The sequence below is a fragment of the Platalea leucorodia genome (assembly GCF_965183815.1).
Source record: "Platalea leucorodia genome assembly, chromosome: W".
Lineage (NCBI taxonomy): Eukaryota > Metazoa > Chordata > Aves > Pelecaniformes > Threskiornithidae > Platalea > Platalea leucorodia.
The window spans coordinates 18,720,869-18,741,044 of record NC_138859.1 but is presented as its reverse complement, the minus strand read 5'-3'; the positions used below and the strand labels follow the sequence as shown (position 1 = coordinate 18,741,044).

General features: G+C 43.5%; 1 protein-coding gene across 1 annotated transcript in view; it reads right to left on the bottom strand.

Moving 5' to 3' along the window:
• The window catches only part of LOC309601647 (guanine nucleotide-binding protein G(q) subunit alpha), a gene marked incomplete at both ends in the record, with an annotated part of 171,712 nt that extends 167,811 nt beyond the window's left edge, over nucleotides 1–3,901 (bottom strand). The window contains one exon of the mRNA XM_082334806.1: nucleotides 3,766–3,901. Coding sequence (XP_082190932.1) covers nucleotides 3,766–3,901 — 136 coding nt within the window. The remainder of the gene's footprint in view (nucleotides 1–3,765) is intronic.
• Between the last annotated feature and the right edge of the window lie 16,275 nt (nucleotides 3,902–20,176).

Sequence of the window (20,176 nt, the reverse complement as noted above, 5' to 3'; positions counted from 1 at the left end):
ATAGACATAGCTAACAAGATATTGCTAATTATTTTTCTAGATACTCAAAAGATTTCCTGATGAGAAAATAATGCATAACATAAGTATATACAGTGTACAGGCATAGTATGTCCAGTAGCGAAGGTTTATGGCTACAATCTAACATTTAGGCCCAAACATTGCTTTCTGAAACCAGGCAAAACTTCCACTGACAACAGTCAAAATGATATATATAGAAAGCTAGAGCACACGGCTCTTACTACTTAACAATAAATATGTACATACACGCTTAAAACACAAGCATGCAGAATACTGTACATTGTTTGGTATATACCGATATAAAACACTAAAAACACCTCATTTTTTTCATACTATAACAATAAATGTTTTTACAACAGCAAACGACAGGTGGATATTAACAACTTTACACTCTGGAGAACAATCATAAGGTTTTACAAAATGTTCAGTAGTAATAAAATCCAGAAGAATTTGAAAAATACGGGAGATGAAAACCAAATTCAGTGGAAGACTGAATTTGTTCCAAAGTACCTTAAATATTACAGCCAAGTTGTGCTAGCTGAACTATTATTATGTCTTTGTAATACACTTCAGTGCATATGTTAGAGTTCTCATTTTTTAGAATTACAATAATAAAAAAAGATACTTTGCTTAATTTTTAGAATAGATTAGAAATGGACAATGATGTTCAATGCAGTACCTAAAAGAGGTATTTTAATGTTTAATCATGGAGAGGGTTTATTTTTTAACTAATAATTTAAAATAATCTTACAATGCAAAAAAGTTTTCCAGAAATTACTTTCAACATTTTAAACTCTTTGATCCCATGAAAAGTAAAAAGATATCATTATTAATACACAAGAAGTGTGTACACAGCATAGTGTGTGTCACACAGTAACAGTAACCTACACAGTTAGGAGGGAAATATTTCACTTTGCAAGGAAGCACTATAATTTCTACAAGTTAAGGAGGGGGAAAAAAAAAATCCTCTTTTCTTACCCAGAATTTTCTCTTTATATTTGCTACATATGTGCATTTGTATGTACATCTAATTTTTAAACAAGAAAAAAAATGTGGCATAGATATGCTCCTTTGTTCCTTAAAACCTTTTGAATTAATACCTTTTATTTTGCACTTGCAACAAGTTCAAAGAAGACGCATGGTCAATTAACACAGCTCAGCTTAAGCCGTGTTCTCCCCTTATGATCAAAAGGATATACCTTTGCCCCATGTTCAAAAGCCTTTAACCCACTTAGGCTTCTAAGTCCAACAACACTTTTCAAAGTGGGACTGAGAAGTTGACACTTCTGAAAAAAAGCTTGCCTAACATTTACATAAAATAAAGTTAAGCAATACTGCTACTTTAAGTTTTGAGGGACAAAGATAAATAATGGGATAGGAGAGGTCAAGTCAATTAAACAAAATTGATGACTTTAAGCAATTTCAGACATTTATGTTCCCACTCTCACCATTTTAATTATTATTTTCCTATTTTTAAAATGGTTTTGTCCATCTCAACCATATGAATGACCCAAACAAATAACACAAACTTAAGAACTGAACAAATGACTATGCTGGGGAAGCAGTGAGAGTGACTGAAAGAAGTACTGTCAGATACCTCAGAAAGCCATTAATTAAAACAAATTTTTAGAAAGTTTTGGTGTGGGGTCTTTTTTTTTTTTTTTTTAATAAATTGAAACTTGAATCTCTATCCAACCCCGTGACTTCAACAATGGTTCACTACTATACTGCATTTTACAAGATAAGATCATTAACTGTTAAACAGCTGCACATGCACAAACACTTTCAATCAAATATATGACTGAGGCTGACAAAGTACAATACAAAAAATGTGTACACAATAACAATTTCTATACTGGTTTCTACTCAAATACAGATATGCTATTAAGTATGAAGCAGAACGTTTACCTCTCTTGGTTTCTCGTACATCATGCTTACATCTTCAGAAGCGTGGTTTATACTGATATATGCAGAAAACATTCATACAGGCAATCAGTGAGTTTTCTCCAAAGCTTTCTAAGTGATGGCTTCTTATCTATTTGCTCTGAAATCACCTTATTTCATTTGGTCTAAAGTAATGGCACAATTAGGCCCTAATCTACCATTACCTATCCATACACTTAACGTTACCAGCGGGTGGATCTTATAAAACAATACAAGTTCTGCACTACTGATTGTAGAACCAAATCTCTGAATTCCTTCTCTGGGTGGTATATGTTGGTATCATTCAATAAGTTTCACGCATTTTTAAAAACTTGGGAGAAACCTCTAGCATTACTGCAAGAAAACCAGGAAATGCAGAAACAATTTGGACCTGAGTAACAAGTCAAATGTCAACTGCCTCTCCTCTAGCAAATGTATATAGTTAAGTAATTATACTTACACATCCATAAAATTAAACAAATGCAAGCTATCCGTCCTCTATTTTTTCTTGGGTTTGGATCTTGAAATAGCCACAGCACACACTTCCATCAACCAAAAATTAGGCCAAAATGAGACAGAACGTTATTACTGGTAGCATTTTATCTGTCTCCACCCCTCCTTTTAACACATCAGTTAAGGATCCCAATACCTTTCTCCATATACAGAAGACCAACTGTATTATTTAAAGTAGGAAATAACACATTCATAAGCAAGCATTAAAATAAATTCTAACTTCCTTTCAACTCTCCTTACCCTATTGAAAAGGCAGTTTATTCCCCCAATATAAATCATTACTTTCATGTACATGACCCAAGACAAAAGTCTTTGGCATAAACACCCCACATCCACTTGGAACATTCCCATTCATCCACACACCAAACACTGGTGCAGACATATTTCAAGGCCTGCTAGTCTAAGGCAGAAGCTGTATTGCCACAAGAACTACATGATGTAGTAGAGCATATCAGATATAGACAGATGTATTTTAATTCAAAAGGCTTATTTTAACACAAGTCAAATTCCTATTAAACAAACATTGCCTTTGCACACTTGTGGCTCCAAAATAACCACCTCTGTTTTAATTAAAGAGAAACGATACAATAGATTTTATTTCCTGAATAGTGGGTGGATTCCAAAGGTATTAAAGATCCTGTTATCCTCCAGCATACTTAAGGTTACTCTTCAGCTTCATGGGTGCATCTGGGTCTTTATGGTTTCTTTCTCCTTTTGCTTTAAAAATCAGTCTACAATATGGACATAAGCCCCTTATCCCAGTTTGCCTCATTAAATAAAAATCACAATTAAAAAAATGCAACCGGTGACCCAACAACCTTTCCAAGGCTCACAGAACAATGCAGATATTAAAGCCTGTCACCATCAATCTACAAAGCAACTCCCCCTGCGAGTTCTTTCATTAATCTGCTTCCTTACCATCACTCTCCTACACCCATCATCGCCGATATTCCCCCAAAACCCTCTCACTCACCAGCCATCTTTTCCCTCTCCATTTTGGAAGACTGGGTTCCCTACCATATCAAACCCACCCATAGGAACCACAGTTATTTACCCAGCTACAAGAGCCTCGGCGAAGCCTGCACACGGGCGCACACACACAACGCGGCGGCGGAGAAACGGCGAGCGGGTCACCGCCGCCACCCCCACGGCCGCCCCGCGGCGAAGGTGGCGAGCGCCCGGGGAAAACCGAACCGACCGCGCCATGTAACGCACCGGTGGGGCCAGCCGGAGGGAGCCCGGGGCGGCGACGTCTGGGCTGCACACCCAGCGGCACTTAAGGCGTGTGTGCCGATGGCGGCCCGCACTCACCCAGCAACAGCAGCTTCAGTTCCCGACGGGCGTCCCGCTTGTCCCGGCGCAGCTGCCGCTCGATCTCGTCGTTGATCCGCCGGGCTTCTTTGGCTTCCTCGCTCAGGCAGCACGCCATGATGGACTCCAAAGTCATTCTTCCTAACTGGTTCAGACACAACCCCCACCCCCCACCCTAAAAACGCGCGCGCACACACACACCCCACCAGAGCACCAGCCCCAGGGAACACAGACGCTCTCTGTCCGGGAGCCCCCACCCGGGCGCTGCAGGGGAAAAGCAGGGAGCTGCCTCGATGCCACACACAGGCAAGGAGAAAGAGGGGGCCCCCGGCAGCACAGATCCCCCGTTCCCTGCCTCTAATAGTCGCCGCTTCCAACTCCTCCTCTCCTCTAAATTATGCACCAAGCAACATGAAAACATCCACCATAGCAGCCGCAGCAGTGCTATCTAGGCGAGCCAAGCTGCTCGGCAAAGACACCCCTCTCCCTCCTTCCCTCACCGCTATCTCTGCCACCAACTCCTCCTCCTGCAACCAACGCGGTCCCCGAGTGTCCCTCACAAACTACACCCCTACCGCCCTCCGAAGTAACCACCCCCCACGGAAATGCTAATGGCCGCTAATCCCTCCCCCCCCTCACACACACTTCCCTATCGCTCCCTCTGTCTTAAAGCTATAGTTCGGCTCCTGCGAAAGTAGGCAAGCCCGCCGCCGCCCGGCAATCTCAGCGTGCGCCTGGCGGGAGAACTTCCTTACGGTGAACCTTTCTTCCAGGCACGGTAGCTCGCCCCTCTCGCGGGGAGAGCTGCTGCCGAAGAGCTGTCGCGGCTCGTTCCTGCCCTGACAGTAAGAGAGAGGGGGCGGGTAGAAAGGGCGCCACCAGAGAGGAAGAAAAGGCAGGCAGGCAGAGACTGGGGCATGCACACCATGAGCCCAGCTCGTCGGGCTTTTCAATGGCTTGGCTCCGCGGGCGTGGTGAGGCAGAAATATGGCGGACTGTCTCTCCCGCTGCCTCTCCCACTCTTTTCCTGCGCCGCTGCGCGCCGGGAATGAGCGGCTGGTGGAGTCAAAAACTCCCGGGATGCCGCCCCCGACCAAGCCCGGTGCTCGAAGGCCGCCCCTGCCGGGCCCGCAGCCGTCGGGGAGGGGATGAGAGGGGAGGGGAGCGGACGGTCTCACACCAAACGGCCGCGAGGAACACAGCCTTCTCTTATTTGTCCTGTAGGGCAGATTTTTATTTTTTTTTTTACATTCTGCACGTTTTATTTGCTTTTGCTACCTTTGGTTTTAGTTGATAACGCACATTTTTATTATACTTTTGCATTCTCTTCCTAGAAGAGATGTCTTCGTTTCATAGGGAAAGGGGAAAAATGTAATAATTTACATGAGGGGAGAAGTATCTTCTCCACCTTCAGCTGGAAATTAAAATGTGGGTGATAAAAGTATACTAGACACTAGTAACTTTTTATGCTGGTAATCCTGAAAATGGTATTTGAATAGATCTGTCATATACAGAAGAAATAAGACTTTTATAACAAATAAAAACAGTAGTATACATCCCTTGCCTATAAGAACCTAATATTCTATCATTTCAAGGCATCGATATATTGCATTTTATATTCTGTTGTTGTGACCTTTATTCAACCAATGCTTTTAACTACTATCCTTTTTCACAACCCCAGGCCAGTTTGCCTTCAGTTCCAGTACTAGAAAACCTGTCTTTAACATAGCCTTTAGTAGCCCCCAGAGTGATAGCACACAATTTGATGGATGTATTAAGTTCTAGTTTTTGTGGATTTGTAGAATATTTCAAAATTCCCACACCTGCCCTACCTTTTCCCACCTCCATATTAAATTAGTTTTCTGGGAACGTTGCAAAATCTTCCAGGAAAGTCATAGTCTATTAAGTAGGTAGAGGGGTGCATCACTCTCCATCTTCTAGTTTCATGTGATGTCCTCTCCAGCACCTGTTGTCATCTGTTTGGAAAATCACATGCTCTTTCTTACAACTGTTCATATATGCTGACAATATGAATTAAGTAGAGTCCACCATAAGGTGTAAGACAAAGAGGAAATTAAAAAATGAAAATGTAATAATCAATAGAATAATATAGTTCTCAGTTTTTAGAGCATGAAAATGTCTTTCATTACTTTAAAAATGCATGATTTTTGTTTAGATCTATATTGTATTTTTATGTATAATGTATAAAAGCATTTAAGAAAATTTGGAATATTTTTATAAGTATGTTTCTTTATTCCAGTAAATGAATATGTGAATTTTATTCTAAATTCTGTAATCCTATTTATTAATCTAAAATGATATTTCAGTAAAAGCATCTTCTTTATTTACCTGATGTGGATTTTAAAATTCATATGTATGTAGGGTATATGTATGTATTTATCTGTCTATCTTGTGATCCCAGATAAATGTGTTAATATTAAATTCAGTGATAAAGATTTCTATACATTGAATTACAAATATGATAAATGTAAAAATGCAAATAAGTAACCACAGGGGAAAAGATTTTTCTTCATGAAATAAATTCTCAACATATCAGAATTTCCTCCTAAAAGTTGTGGTCCACAAAGATGAAAATGGATGTGTGGTGCAGGTTACAAGAAATATTCAATGGATGTACAACTGCTCTGTGCCTGAAACATTGCTGCACTGAGTTCAAGTCCACAGCAAACAGCATCTGGCACCAAGTCTAAAGAAAGGATATGAATGGGTCAATGAATTTGTGACATATGGATCAACTGATCAAAATCCCTCTCCAAATTGAGGGCACAGAGTCCTATGAAAAAAATATATACTATTGCAACCTTCCCCAGTAGATGAAGTCTGACTCAGCTTTCTTAACCAACTCTTTTACATGCTCAGTGTAGAAGGCATGAACATTGTGTGTACCTCAAATGTGAAACTGTCATTTAATTTTGCATTTTTTGTGAGAAAAGACATCCCAGGGACCATAAACTTAATCTGTATGTACCACTCCCATTGACATAACTGGATTCAAAATCACTACTTAATAAATATCTTCAGATTTTTAATGGATGAGCCATGTAGTCCTGAATCAGGCATCAGCTGATAGCTATTACACACTGTTTTAACCATTTGCTTTGTGACTTAGTGGAAGTTAGAAGAACCCCCATAATGGACAATTATGTGATAATAAACCTATAAGGAAATTTTTTTCAGCCCTCATCTCCATAATGGTTGGCTTTTGTTTTGAAACATGAAACATCCTTTATAAATATTTTATCCTAATAAGAACTGTCAGTAAATGACAGATACAATTATTACCCATACAGATAATTATTATCCATAGATATTATCCATACTGTTACCTAATCCTGTACAGATACTTCCTGATAAACTTTCCCTGTAACATTAATGATTTCATATTCCTCTATCCAAGTAGTCATGTCTTATAGCAAACCCATTGCCTGTGAGATGTTTTAATGTTTCTCACTGTCACAGGAAATTAAAAGTTAAAAGTGAGACTGTCAGAGGGAGCAAAGTGAGCAAAGTATGATATTAAACATGCTGCATCTTCAATATTCTTGCCCACGAGCCAACAAAGATTGGGGAACCACCACTCTATCATCTTTGTATCTTTCTTTGCACTAATCAAGCCCAGTCTTTCATTTCTTCCATATACCTAAAGATATTCATTGTTTGAGATATGTTTTCTGTGCCTCTGGGCGCCCCTCTTTGAGGGAGGAGAAGGGAAGCCAGCCTCCACGGAAGGACGGCCCTGAGGAGGAGCCACGCCCCTGCGGCGCAGCTGCGGCGCCACCTGCCGACTGGAAGGCATGCCACCGCCCCGCGCAGCCCGGCTCCCCTGCCCACCTGGATTACCCCCGGTGAGCCCGCGCTACACCAGCCGGGGTACAAGGAGGGAGAGAGAACGGTGCCCAGGGTACGCACGGCGATCCTGCCCTTTTCTTGTTCCTTCTTTGAAACGGGAATAATAACTTGTCCCTCCGTCACTCACTCAAGGACCCTTATGATGTTATTATAATTGCTTTTCAGTTCAAGTCCCGAGCGCGGTGAGGTTTAGTTCTTGGCTCCGCGTGGGGAATGGCACCTTGTGTGCTGTTCACCTCGCATCATGCTGTATCTGTCCTGGACACTCAACAGGGGGCGCATTGCCATATTGGCTTCCTGCGACATACTAGCTACTTCTAGAAACTGCGCCTTGTAGCCAAGAGAAAATCCTCTGTAAAATGTCTCCTTATGGCCTGGTATTTCTCTTTTGGTGTCTCTGCTGAAGAGAGGTAGTTTGACATCAGGGCAGTATAAAGTCTTGTCCACAGCTCAATTTTCCTCTGGCTCAAGAGTGTAGAGAGAAGGTGATGAGAAGGGAAGGTGCCATGGCAACTTCAGGGGCAAGAGAGACACGGAGGCCTGGTGCCAGGCTCTGTGTGTGAGATGGCTCCTGTGGGCAACGGGCTCATGAATTAGTGAAGTAATGAATTAGAGAATTCACATCATAGAATCAAAGAATACCAGGTTGGAAGGGACCTCAAGGATCATCTGGTCCAACCTTTCTAGGCAAGAGCACAATCTAGATGAGATGGCCCAGCACCCTGTCCAGCTGAGTCTTAAACGTGTTCAGCGTAGCGGAGTCAACCACTTCCCTGGGGAGATTATGCCAATGGTTGACTGTTCTCATTGTGAAAAATTTTCCTCTCGTGTCCAATTGGACTCTCCCTGGGAGTAACTTGTACCCATTACCCCTTGTCCTCACCATGTGACTCCTTGTAAAAAGGGAGTCTCCATCTTCTTTGTAGCGCCCCTTTAACTCCTGGTACATGGTGATGAGATCACCTCTAAGCCTCCTTTTCTCAAGGCTGAACAAACCCAGCTCTCTCAGCCTATCCTCATATGGCAGGCTTCCCAGACCCTTGATCGTCTTGGTGGCCCTTCTCTGGACCCCCTCCAGCCTGTCCACATCTTTTTTGGATAATGGGGACCAGAACTGTACACGGTATTCCAGGTGTGGCCTGACAAGCGCCGAGTAGAGAGGGATAATGACTTCTTTATCTCTGCTGGTGATGCCCTTGTTGATGCAACCCAGCATCCTATTGGCCTTCTTGGCCGCAGCAGCACACTGTTCACTCATATTGAGCTTCCTGTCCACCAGGACCCCTGGGTCCCTTTCCACAGAGCTGCTCCCCAGCTGGGTAGATCCCAGCCTGTGCTGCACTCCTGGATTATGTTTTCCCAGGTGCAAGACCTTACACTTGTCCTTGTTAAACTTCATAAGGTTCTTGTTAGCCCACTCTTCCAGCCTATCCAGGTCTTCCTGCAGGGTGGCTCTCCCTTCCGAAGTGTCCGCTTCCCCACTCAGTTTGGTGTCATCTGCAAACTTCATAAGGCTACACTTGATCCCGTTATCCAGATCACTTATGAAGATATTGAATAGCGTTGGGCCCAATATCGATCCCTGGGGGACCCCACTTGTGACGGGTTGCCAGTTTGAAAAAGAGCTATTTACCACCACCCTTTGGGTACGGCCCGCCAGCCAATTCCTCACCCACTGCACAGACCACTTGTCTAGGCCATAACGCATCAATTTCTCTAGGAGGAGGCCATGGGGAACCGTATCGAAAGCCTTGGAGAAGTCCAGGTAGACAACATCCACCGCTCGCTCCATGTCAGCCTGTTAGACTAATCTGTATAAAGGGGATTGAGCCCTTGTTTGATTTGATGGTTGGGGTTTTTTTAACCTAATGAGCTCATGAAATAAAGTTTAATTTACAGAATAATCTGTCATGTAAATTTGAGAGATCCAAATGGACTGTGACAGGGTGAGATGGCTGCCATGGGCAGTGGGGTCTGCGGGTGATATGGCTTCTGTGGACAGAGGGCTCTGGTGTTCACAGTGCAGTCAAGTGGGACAGAAGAGACAGGGAGATCCTTTCCCTCCATCACCCTCTGCAGCTCCCTTCCCTGCTGTGCACCATCTCATCCTCTTCCTCTCTTTTGCCAGCTCTGGCTCTCAGGAATTACATTAGAATTCATAGAATCATAGAATCGTTAAGGTTGGAAAAAAGACCCTTAAGATCATCGAGTCCAACCGTTAACCTATCACTGCCAAGTCCACCACTAAACCATGTCCTCAAGCACCACGTCTACCCTTCTTTTAAATACCTCCAGGGATGGAGACTCAACCACTTCCCTGGGCAGCCTGTTCCAGTAGCAATTGGAGTTGCATTGGCTTCACAAAGGTTCAGACGAACCTTAGAACCAGTGCAAGGGAAATGGCTGATAGGTATGGGGAGGTGGGACCACCCTTTCTGTGGCAATGAGCCACTGGATCAGCTGCATCAGCCAACTGTTCCCATATAGTCCACATAGGTCTGGTGGAAAAGGATCTTAAGTTCCAGCAATGAAAAAACACTTGACATATAGCCATATGACACAAATTACACTGTTACATCGGTAGAGTACAAGTTGATGCTACAGTAATTCAGCAGCTCAGAAAAGGGAGATAGTTAAGTGTTCAATATTAGCATTTGCCACTTCTTTGATGACTTTTTTCCTGTTGTTTATCTACTGTCTTTATCGTGAAATGGATGCCAAGCAACCTAAATTATAAATCTGTATTTTGGCAGCTTAGGAATACTGTCACTTCTATCAAGATTCCTTTTATGCTTATTTATCACATTCTTCAGCATTCAAGTACATCTATCCTTTCCTTTCAATTTCTTGAATTCGCACTACTTTTTAAAAGGCAACTTTTATTCTTTATAGGGTTTTTATTTTTGTGCAACTCAAACTCTTGGGCATATGATTGTGCATTCTTATTAACCTATAGACACTTTCCATACTGACTAGTTTATATTTGCAGTCATCTCATGCTTAGAAGAGGGGGAAAACATCCTGAGAAAATAAGAATTGGTAATTGCCATTGGCTGTTCTAACTGCAAGAACAGGAAAAGCGTCTGGAAAAATAAAATTGCTCTGAAAGAACAGAAAGTAATCTATCATAAGTATATCTGCTGTTATATTTTTAATAAGTTTGCTTCACTAATGATAAGTTTCTAGTAACCTGTAATAGTATACACCTACTTGTTTGTTGCTGTTATTGGTTATTGGTATAATTGGTTGTTGCTATACCATTGATTGCTGCTATACTATCAATTGCTATTAATAGCAATTGATAATAATGGATAATAATTTGTAATAGCCTCATATATATTCACTTTATTAATTATAGGTATACTTGCTAATGGTGATTTTTGTGGTAGTATACTTGCTAGTGGTGAATTTTGTGGTATTTGTGGTAATCTGTAATAAAGTTGTCGTGGTTTAACACCAGCTGGCAACTAAGCACCACACAGCTGCTCGCTCATTCCCCCCACAATGGGATGGGGGAGAGAATCAGAAGGGTAAAAGGGAGAAAACTCATGGGTTGAGATAAAGGCAGTTTAATAAGGAAAGCAACAGCTGTGCGTGCAAGCAAAGCAAAATAAGGAATTCATTCACTACTTCCCATCGGCAGGCAGGTGTTTAGGGCCATCTTCAAGAAAGCAGGGCTCCATCACACGTAATGGTAACTTGGGAAGACAAAACGCCATAACTCCGAACATCCCCCTTCCTTCTTCCCCCAGCTTTTATTGCTGAGCATGACATCATATGGTATGGAATATCCCTTTGGTCAGTTGGGGTCAGTTGTCCCAGCTGTGTCCCCTCCCGACTTCTTGCACACCCCCAGCCTACTTGCTGGTGGGGTGGGGTGAGAAGCAGAAAAGACCTGGACTCTGTGTAAGCACTGCTCAGCAATAACAAAAACATCCCTGTATTATCAACACTGTTTTCAGCACAAATCCAAAACACAGCCCCATACCAGACACTATGAAGAAAATTAACTCTATCCCAGCCAAAACCAGCACATTCTCCACCCCTTATTCCATACCATTTACTTCATGCTCAGGTCCCACACTATCCAATACATCCTCATTAACCACCACACCCCTTCCCACCCTTTGATATAATACAAAGATATCATTCCCTTAGTCTATGGATCAGCCCTGTAAAATGTCTTTAAAATGTCCAGAAATGTCCACAAAATATCCATTGAGTTCATTTAGTCCATGACTTTGGGCTCCATCTGTGATGGTGGTTGCTCAGGACAGGAGTGGTGGTGTGTTGCGTGGAGTTATTGGGCACCAAAGCCAGCTCAGGTCGGGTCACTGCTGCACTTGCACTGCTTCTTGTGAGGCTTATCCTCCGCTGGTTTGGGTGGTTCCTGCTATAGTAATTCCCATAACATGCAACTCAAATCATGGGTTAAAACAATTTTAAAGTATTTCCATTACAGTTTCCACCCCTGGTCCCTTTGGGCCAGGTTATAGGGTTTAACATTGCAATGAACTCTTCCCCTTGAGGTACACATTGGACTTACCCATCCTCCCACATCACCCACCAAGTGCATCCCGGTCCTTGAGCAAAAGCAGTCCCACAAATGGGTTTGTCTTTGCCTGAGGCGGGAGTAACCCAGACTGTCTTCCCCAGCATATTTTTTATGTGCACTACAGGGACTTTATCCCCTTCTACAGTACGTAAAAGTCTTGATTGGGCAGGGCTGTGTTTCCATCCCTGGGGCAGTCGGTTCCAGGTGTAATGGATGATCCACCAAGTGAAAGCGAACTGTGGCCTGAACTCTGCTGCCAAAGGGATTGAGAAAAATGTATTAGCAATATCAATTGTGGCATATTTTGCTTTATCCCAAATCCTCCTGAAAGCCAGTTTTGCCATGAAACAAAGCAAGGTCATGGGACCTGCACAGGAGATCCAGTTTTTAGGAATAAAATGGCAAGATGGACGTCGTCAGATCCCAATAGATGTGATCAACAAAATAACAGCCATGTCCCCACCAACTAGGAAAAAAGGAAACACAAGCTTTCTTGGGCGTTGTGGGTTTCTGGAGAATGCATATTCCAAATTACAGTCTGATCGTAAGCCCTCTCTACCAAGTGACCCGGAAGAAGAACGATTTCAAATGGGGCCCTGAGCATCGACAAGCCTTTGAACAAATATTAAACAGGAGATAGTCCATGCAGTAGCCCTTGGGCCAGTCCGGGCAGGACAAGATGTAAAAAATGTGCTCTACACCAGAGCCAGGGAGAATGGCCCTACCTGGAGCCTCTGGCAGAAAGCACCAGGGGAGACTCGAGGTCGACCCCTAGGGTTTTGGAGTCGGGGATACAGAGGATCCGAGGCTGGCTATACTCCAACTGAAAAAGACATATTGGCAGCATATGAAGGGGTTCGAGCTGCTTTAGAAGTTGTTGATAGTGAAGCACGGATCCTCCTGGCACCCTGACTGCAAGTGCTGGGCTGGATGTTCAAAGGGAGGGTCCCTTGTACACATCATGCAACTGATGCTACATGGAGTAAGTGAGTCGCACTGATCACACAACGGGCTTAAATAGGAAGCCCCAGTCGCCCAGGAATCTTGGAAGTGATCATGGACTGGCCAGAAGGCAAAGATTTCGGAATATCGCCAGAGGAGGAGGTGACACGTGCTGAAGAAGCCTCACCATATAATTAACTGCCAGAAAATGAGAAGCAATATGCCCTGTTCACTGATGGGTCCTGTCGTCTCGTGGGGAAGCATCAGAGGTGGAAAGCTGCTGTATGGAGTCCTGTACGACAAGTGGCAGAAACTGCTGAAGGAGAAGGTGAATCGAGTCATTTTGCAGAGGTGAAAGCCATCCAGCTGGCTTTAGATATTGCCGAACGAGAAAAGTGGCCAATGCTCGCTCTCTAGAAAGAAAATTTTTTAACACTAAGGAAAGGGTATTTTTCAGTTTCTGGTAATGTTGTACTAACAATGGAGAGTTGAATGCCCAGTCCCAACAGCCAAATGAGACTTCATGGCTGGAGGTAGATGTCTATCCTGTTACAGAATAGTTGGAAATTCAGTATAAAAGTCAGTCATAATGTTGAAATAAAGAAACATTATCTGGTGATTTACTGCTGCAGAGCCATTTTATGTGGTTGTAATGCAATTGCACTTTATAAAGGGTACACTAAAAATTTTGTCATGCCATAGTTCATATGACATGCGTTTCACATTCAGGACCCATGTGTATAAATGTCAACAAATATATGTGCACAGATGTCAGAAGGAAGCTGATGACTTCATGCCAGTTATACTGTTGTTTCTACATATATTGTGGATGAAAATCCGATTCGGATGAGTCTTTAGGTTAGATTCAGGATAAGATACAGTTTATTCCTCCAAAAGCTCTAGGAGGAAACTGGGGCAGATGCCCTGTTTGAATATCAAAAAGCTCAGCAAATACAAAAAATGCATCTACATCTTCTCCTACATATAAAGCCTTACTTTCTTTTCCTGGCTTTTTGGTGAGGGCTAAACTTTGTAAGTATTTCCTTAGGGCTCATTTTTAGCATTAAATACAAGTAAACAGCTCAAACTCGTGAAAGAGTAGCCCTGTGAATATACTGAAAAAACAGAATTTGGCTTCTCATGTAATTTCTTGCACAGTGTACCAAGAAGCAGTGTTTTTAATGGGAAAAATATCTTTTAGGAGTCTGGAAATCTAAATCCATCACACCAATGGCCTTTAATGTTCCCCTTTTAAGGCTTAGTTCAAAAGTGCATTGCACATCAGTTGTGTTGTATTTTTTTGCAGCTTGCTTGGAAAAAGCGTAAGACATGCTATAAGAATGAATTCAGTGCTTATCAGAAACAGCATACTTAATTTCTGTGCACAGCAGTGGCAATGTCTCTGTTATCTTATTTCAGGTAATTATAAATGGCTACCCTCCCCCTTCACTTCCTGATGTTCTTGAGTCAAATATGTATTCTGTTTTTAATGACCTAAAATAAGCTGGCAAATGGAAAAAGGGCCTAACCATGAGTAAAGATTACCTTAAATGTGTTCTGGCATGCATACCAATGTTTTTAATTCAAGATTTTATGTTTCATGTGTGGGAGATTTTGGCAGTGGAAGTTTTTGATAGAAGTTGTATTGGGTGTATGTGGCAAAGTTCTGGTAGCAGGGGGGCTGCAGGGGTGGCTTCTGTGAGAAGAGGTCAGGGGCTGCACTGTGCCAGACACAGCCGGTTCCAGCCAGCTCCGCAACAGACCCATGGCTGGCCAAAGCTGAGCCAATCAACAAAGTTTGTGGCATATCTGTGAAAGCATATTTAAGAAAGGGCAAAAATGTCACACAGAATGAGGAGAAGGGGAAAGAAGAGTGAGAAACAACAGTGCAAACATCAAGGTCAGAGAAGAAGGAGGGTTAAGAAGGAGGGTTAAGAAGGAGGTGCTCCATGGCACTGGAGCTGATATTCCCCTGCAGCCTGTGGAAGAGACCATGCCAGAGTAGATATTCACATTGCAGCCTGTGGAGAACCCATGCTGGATCACGTGTTTTCCTGAAGGACTGCAGCCCATGGGGAGGACCCACACTGGAGCAGGGGAAAAGTGTGAGGAGGAAGGAGTGGCAGAGACAAACTGTTATTGACTGACTATAAGCCCCCATCTCTCACCTGCCCTGCGCTGCTGGAGTACAGGAGTCAGGAATGAAGGAGTGAAGTTGAGCTTGGGAAAAAGGAGTGTGGGTGAGGTGGGAAGGTGTTGTTTTAGAATAGAATAGAATAGAATAGACCATTTCAGTTGGAAGGGACCTACAGCGATCATCTAGTCCAACTGCCTGACCACTTCAAGGATGACCAAAAGTTAAAGCATGTTATTAAGGGCGTTGTCCAAATGCCTCTTAAACATTGACAGGCATGGGGCATTGACCACCTCTCTAGGAAGCCTGTTCCAGTGTCTGACCACCCTCTCGGTAAAGAAATGCTTCCTAACGTCAAGTCTAAAGTTTTAATTTTTAGTTTTTGTTTCTCACTAATCAAGTCTATTTTATTTGGCAATAAATTAAATTAATTTTCACCAAGTTGAGTCTGTTTTGCCCATGACAGTAATTGGTCAGTGATCTCCCTGTCTTTATCTCGATCCACAAGCTTTTTCATCTTATTTTCTCATTCTGTCCTGTTGAGGAGAGGGAGTGAGTGGCTGGGTGGGCGTTTGGCTGTTAGCCAAGGTTAATCCACCACAGACCTTAACCAAACAATGGATGGAGAAATATGCAGACAGAAACATATCAACCTATGAAGGTAAAAATACAAGTTGAATTCAAATTTAGAATCTTTAAAGGGGAAAATTTATATAGAATCACAGAATGGTTTGGGCTGGAAGGGACCTTAAAGATCATCTGGATCCAACCCCCCTGCCATGGGCAGAGACACCTTCCACTAGACCAGGTTGCTCAAAGCCCCATCCAACCTGGCCTTGAACACTTCCAGGGATGGGGCATCCACAACTTCTCCGGGCAACCTGTTCCAGTGTCTCACCACCCTCACTGTAAAGAATTTCTTCCTTATGTCTAATCTAAATCTACCCTCTTTCAGTTTAGAACCGTTACCCCTTGTCCTATCACTACACTCCCCGAGAAAGAGTCCCTCCCCATCTTTCCTGTAGGCCCCCTTTAAGTACTGGAAGGCCGCTATAAGGTCCCCCCAGAGCCTTCTCTAGGCTAAACAATCCCAACTCTCTCAGTCTGTCCTCATAGGAGAGGTGCTCCATCCCTCTGATCATCTTTGTGACCCTCCTCTGAACCCGCTTGAGCAGGTCCATGTCTTTCCTATGCTGGGGGCCCCAGAGCTGAATGCAGTACTCCAGGTGGGGTCTCATGAGAACAGAGTAGAGGGGCAGAATCACCTCCCTTGACCTGCTAGCCACACTTCTTTTGATGCAGCCCAGGATGCAATTGGCTTTCTGGGCTGTGAGCACACACTGATGGCTCAGGATCATATTCAGTTTTTCATCCACCAATATCCCCAAGTCCTTCTCTACGGGGCTGCTCTCAATCCACTCATCGCCCAGCCTGTATCCATGTTTGGGATTGCCCCGATCCAGGTACAGGACCTTGCACTTGGCCTTGTTGAACCTCATGAGGTTCACATTGGGTCCACCTCCCTAGCCTGTCAAGGTCCCACTGGATGGCATCCCTTCTCTCTAGAGTATCAACCACACCACTCAGCTTGGTGTCATCTGCAAACTTGCTGAGGGTGCACTCAATCCTGCTGTCCATGTCCCCGACAAAGATGTTAAATAATACTGATCCCAATATGGACCCCTGAGGGACACTATTCATCACTGGTCTCCACCTGGACATCGAGCCGTTGACCGCAACTCTGAGTTCAACCATCCAGCCAATTCCTTATCCACCGAGTGGTCCACCCATCAAATCCATGTCTCTCCATTTTAGAGACGAGGACATTGTGCGGGACAGTATCAAATGCTTTGCACAAGTCCAGGTAGATGACGTCAGTCACTCTTCCCTCATCTATCAATGCTGTAACCCCATCGTAGAAGGCCACCAAATTTGTCAAGCACGATTTGCCCTTAGTGAAGCCACGTTGGCTGTCACCAATCACCTCTCTGTTTTCCATGTGCCTTAGCATAGTTTCCAGGAGGATCTGCTCCATGATCTTACAGAGGTGAGACTGATTGGCCTGTAGTTCCCTGGGTCTTCCTTTTTTCCCTTTTTAAAAATGGGGGTTACGTTTCCCCTTTTCCAGTCACTGCGAACTTCATCAGTCTGCCACAGCTTTTCAAATATGATGGAGAGTGGCTTAGCAACTTCATCTGCCAGTTCCATCAGAACCCGCAGATGCATCTCATCAGGTCCCACGGACTTGTGCACATTCAGGTTCCTTAGATGGTCTTGAACCTGATCTTCTCCTGCAGTGGGCAGTACTTCATTCTCCCAGTCCCTGCCTTTGGATTCTGTGAGTTGGGTGCCATGGCTAGAGTGCTTGCCGGTGAAGACTGAGGCAAAAAAGCTGTTGACCACCTCAGTCTTCTCCATGTCAGTTGTAGTCAGGTCTCCTGTTTCGCTCATCAGGGCGGGTACAGTTTCTTTCATCTTCCTTTGTTGTCCTATGTACCTGAAGAAACCCTTCTTTCATGTCCCTAGCCAAGTTCAGCTCCAGCTGTGCCTTGGCTTTTCTGATCCCCTCCCTGCACTCCCGGGCCATATCCCTATAGTCTCCCCAGGATGTGTATCCCTGCCTCCACTGCCTATGCATTTTGGTTTTGTGTTTTAGTTTGACTAAGAGGTCTTGACTTAGCCAAGCTGGCGTCCTGCCTCCCCTGCCTGACTTCTTGCACATCGGGATTGAGAGCTCTTGCGCCCTAAGAAAAATGTCTTTAAATATCTCCCAGCTCTCATTTGCTCCTTTGCCTCTGAGGGCAGTTTCCCAAGGGATCCCACGCACTAGCGCCCTAAACAGCTGAAAGTTTGCCTTTCTGAGGTTTAGGGTCCTGACTACTTTTTACCTTTCCTGTACCCCTCAAGATTGAGAATTCCACCAGGGCATGATCACTGCAGCCCAGGCTACATCCAGTCTTGACCTCTCCAATAAGTTCTTCCGCATTAGTGAGCAACAGGTCCAGCAGTGCCTCTCCTCTGGTCGGGCTCTCCATCACCTGTACTAGGAAGTTGTCCTCAAGGCACTCCAGTAGTTTCCTGGACTGCTTGCAGTTCGCTGTGCCGCTTTTCCAGCAGATGTCCGGGTGGTTGACGTCCCTTATCAGGATCAGGGCCTGCGAGCATGATGCTTCCTGCAGTTGAAGAAAGAACTCTTCATCAACCTTCTCTCCTTGATCGGGTGGCCTGTAGTAGACACCAACCACAAAGTTTCCTTTATTGGCTTGGTCTCTAATTTTCACCCATAAGCTCTCGACCTGCGCATTGCTGTTTTTCAAAGATAGCTCTGTGCAATCAATCCTGGTTTTGGCATAGAGGGCAACTCCCCCACCTCTCCTTCCTTGCCTGTCCCTTCTGAATAGTTTATAGCCACCAATCACAGAGCTCCAATCATGCGATTCATCCCACCAAGTTTCTGTGATAGCAATCAGGTCATAGTTTTCCATCTGGGCAGCAGCTACCAGCTCCTCCTGTTTGTTTCCCATGCTGCGTGCATTGGTATAGAGGCACTTCAGCTGGCCTATCGGCCACATCACCTTTTTAGAGTAGCTTGCCCTAATTCCCTTGAGGCAATTCACAGGTGTTTCTCTGTTGCTTCCTAATGTCTCAGCAGCGCCTGGCTCTTCTCTAGTGCTTAGAACTCCGTCCCCTTCCCCCGCTAAATCTAGTTTAAAGCTTTGTTTATAAGTCCAGCCAGCTTGTTGCCCAGGACACTCTTGCCCCACTTGGTCAGTTGAGCCCCGTCAGCTGTCAACAGGCCCATTTTCTCAAAGGTATGCCCAAGATCGTAGAAGCCGAGACCTTGAGCGTGGCACCAGCTATGCAGCCAGTCATTCACCTGTTCAATTTGTCTCCTTTTTCTCAAATCCCCTTCTCCAATTGGGAGGATAGAGGAGAACACCACTTGTGCTCCCAATCCCTTTAACATTGTTCCGAGGGACATAAAGTCTCTTTTGATATTTCTGAGTTGCCTCATTGCAGCATCATTCAACCCTACTTGGAATAGTAGGAATGGGTGATAGTCCACAGGCTCTACCAGGCTCAGCAGCCTCTCCGTGACATCATGGATGCAAGCTATATAGCACTATATAGCACTCTTCCTTTAAGACTCAAAATTTTTATTCGGTTTTCTTTGTTTTATTAAGTTCTTGACTGTTTATCTTTTTATTAATTGGATGCTGTGATGTGTAAATTATGGGTAAACCAGGAAGTAATGCGGGCAGTAGTGAAGTTGCTGTATCAGCGTTTTTTGTCTCAAATCTTGTGTAAAGAAGACCACAGTATGTATTTATTTGCTTTACTGAACCAACTACTGACAACTTTATTTGACATATGTTAAGCCCTATATTTTTTTGTCTTTAAATTGTCTATATATCTTTATAATCAGCAGCATGCCAAAATTTATCCGAGTCTAAAACTTCTTTTTTCAAATATGTGTATATCAGTTGTTTTACTAAAAGATACCATCTCTTCGCGTAGACTTTGCCTCTCTGCAGATGCAAAGAATTTAACATATATAACTCACATCATTGTTCCTTCTTTTCCGGCAACTACCAGATTCTGAGAAAACTACGAGTTGTAGTTTTGAGTCTGAAATATCGCTGTTGCCATTAGAAATTATTTCTGAAACAGAAAAAAAGGATGAAATCAAGAGAAATTAAACCTTTTATAATTTATCACTGGAATTTTGTTTTCTTTTTCTTCTGAAGTTCTATCCAATGTGTTAAGCAAGTAGTGTACTAAGTTTAGTATATGAATAGCTTTCAGAAAAATGTTTGGTGTACAGATCAAAGAGAAAATCCTGAAGCTAAAACTTGTTGGGTTATTTATTTTTTTTTACTTAATACCAGGCACACAGTCAGACCAAACAG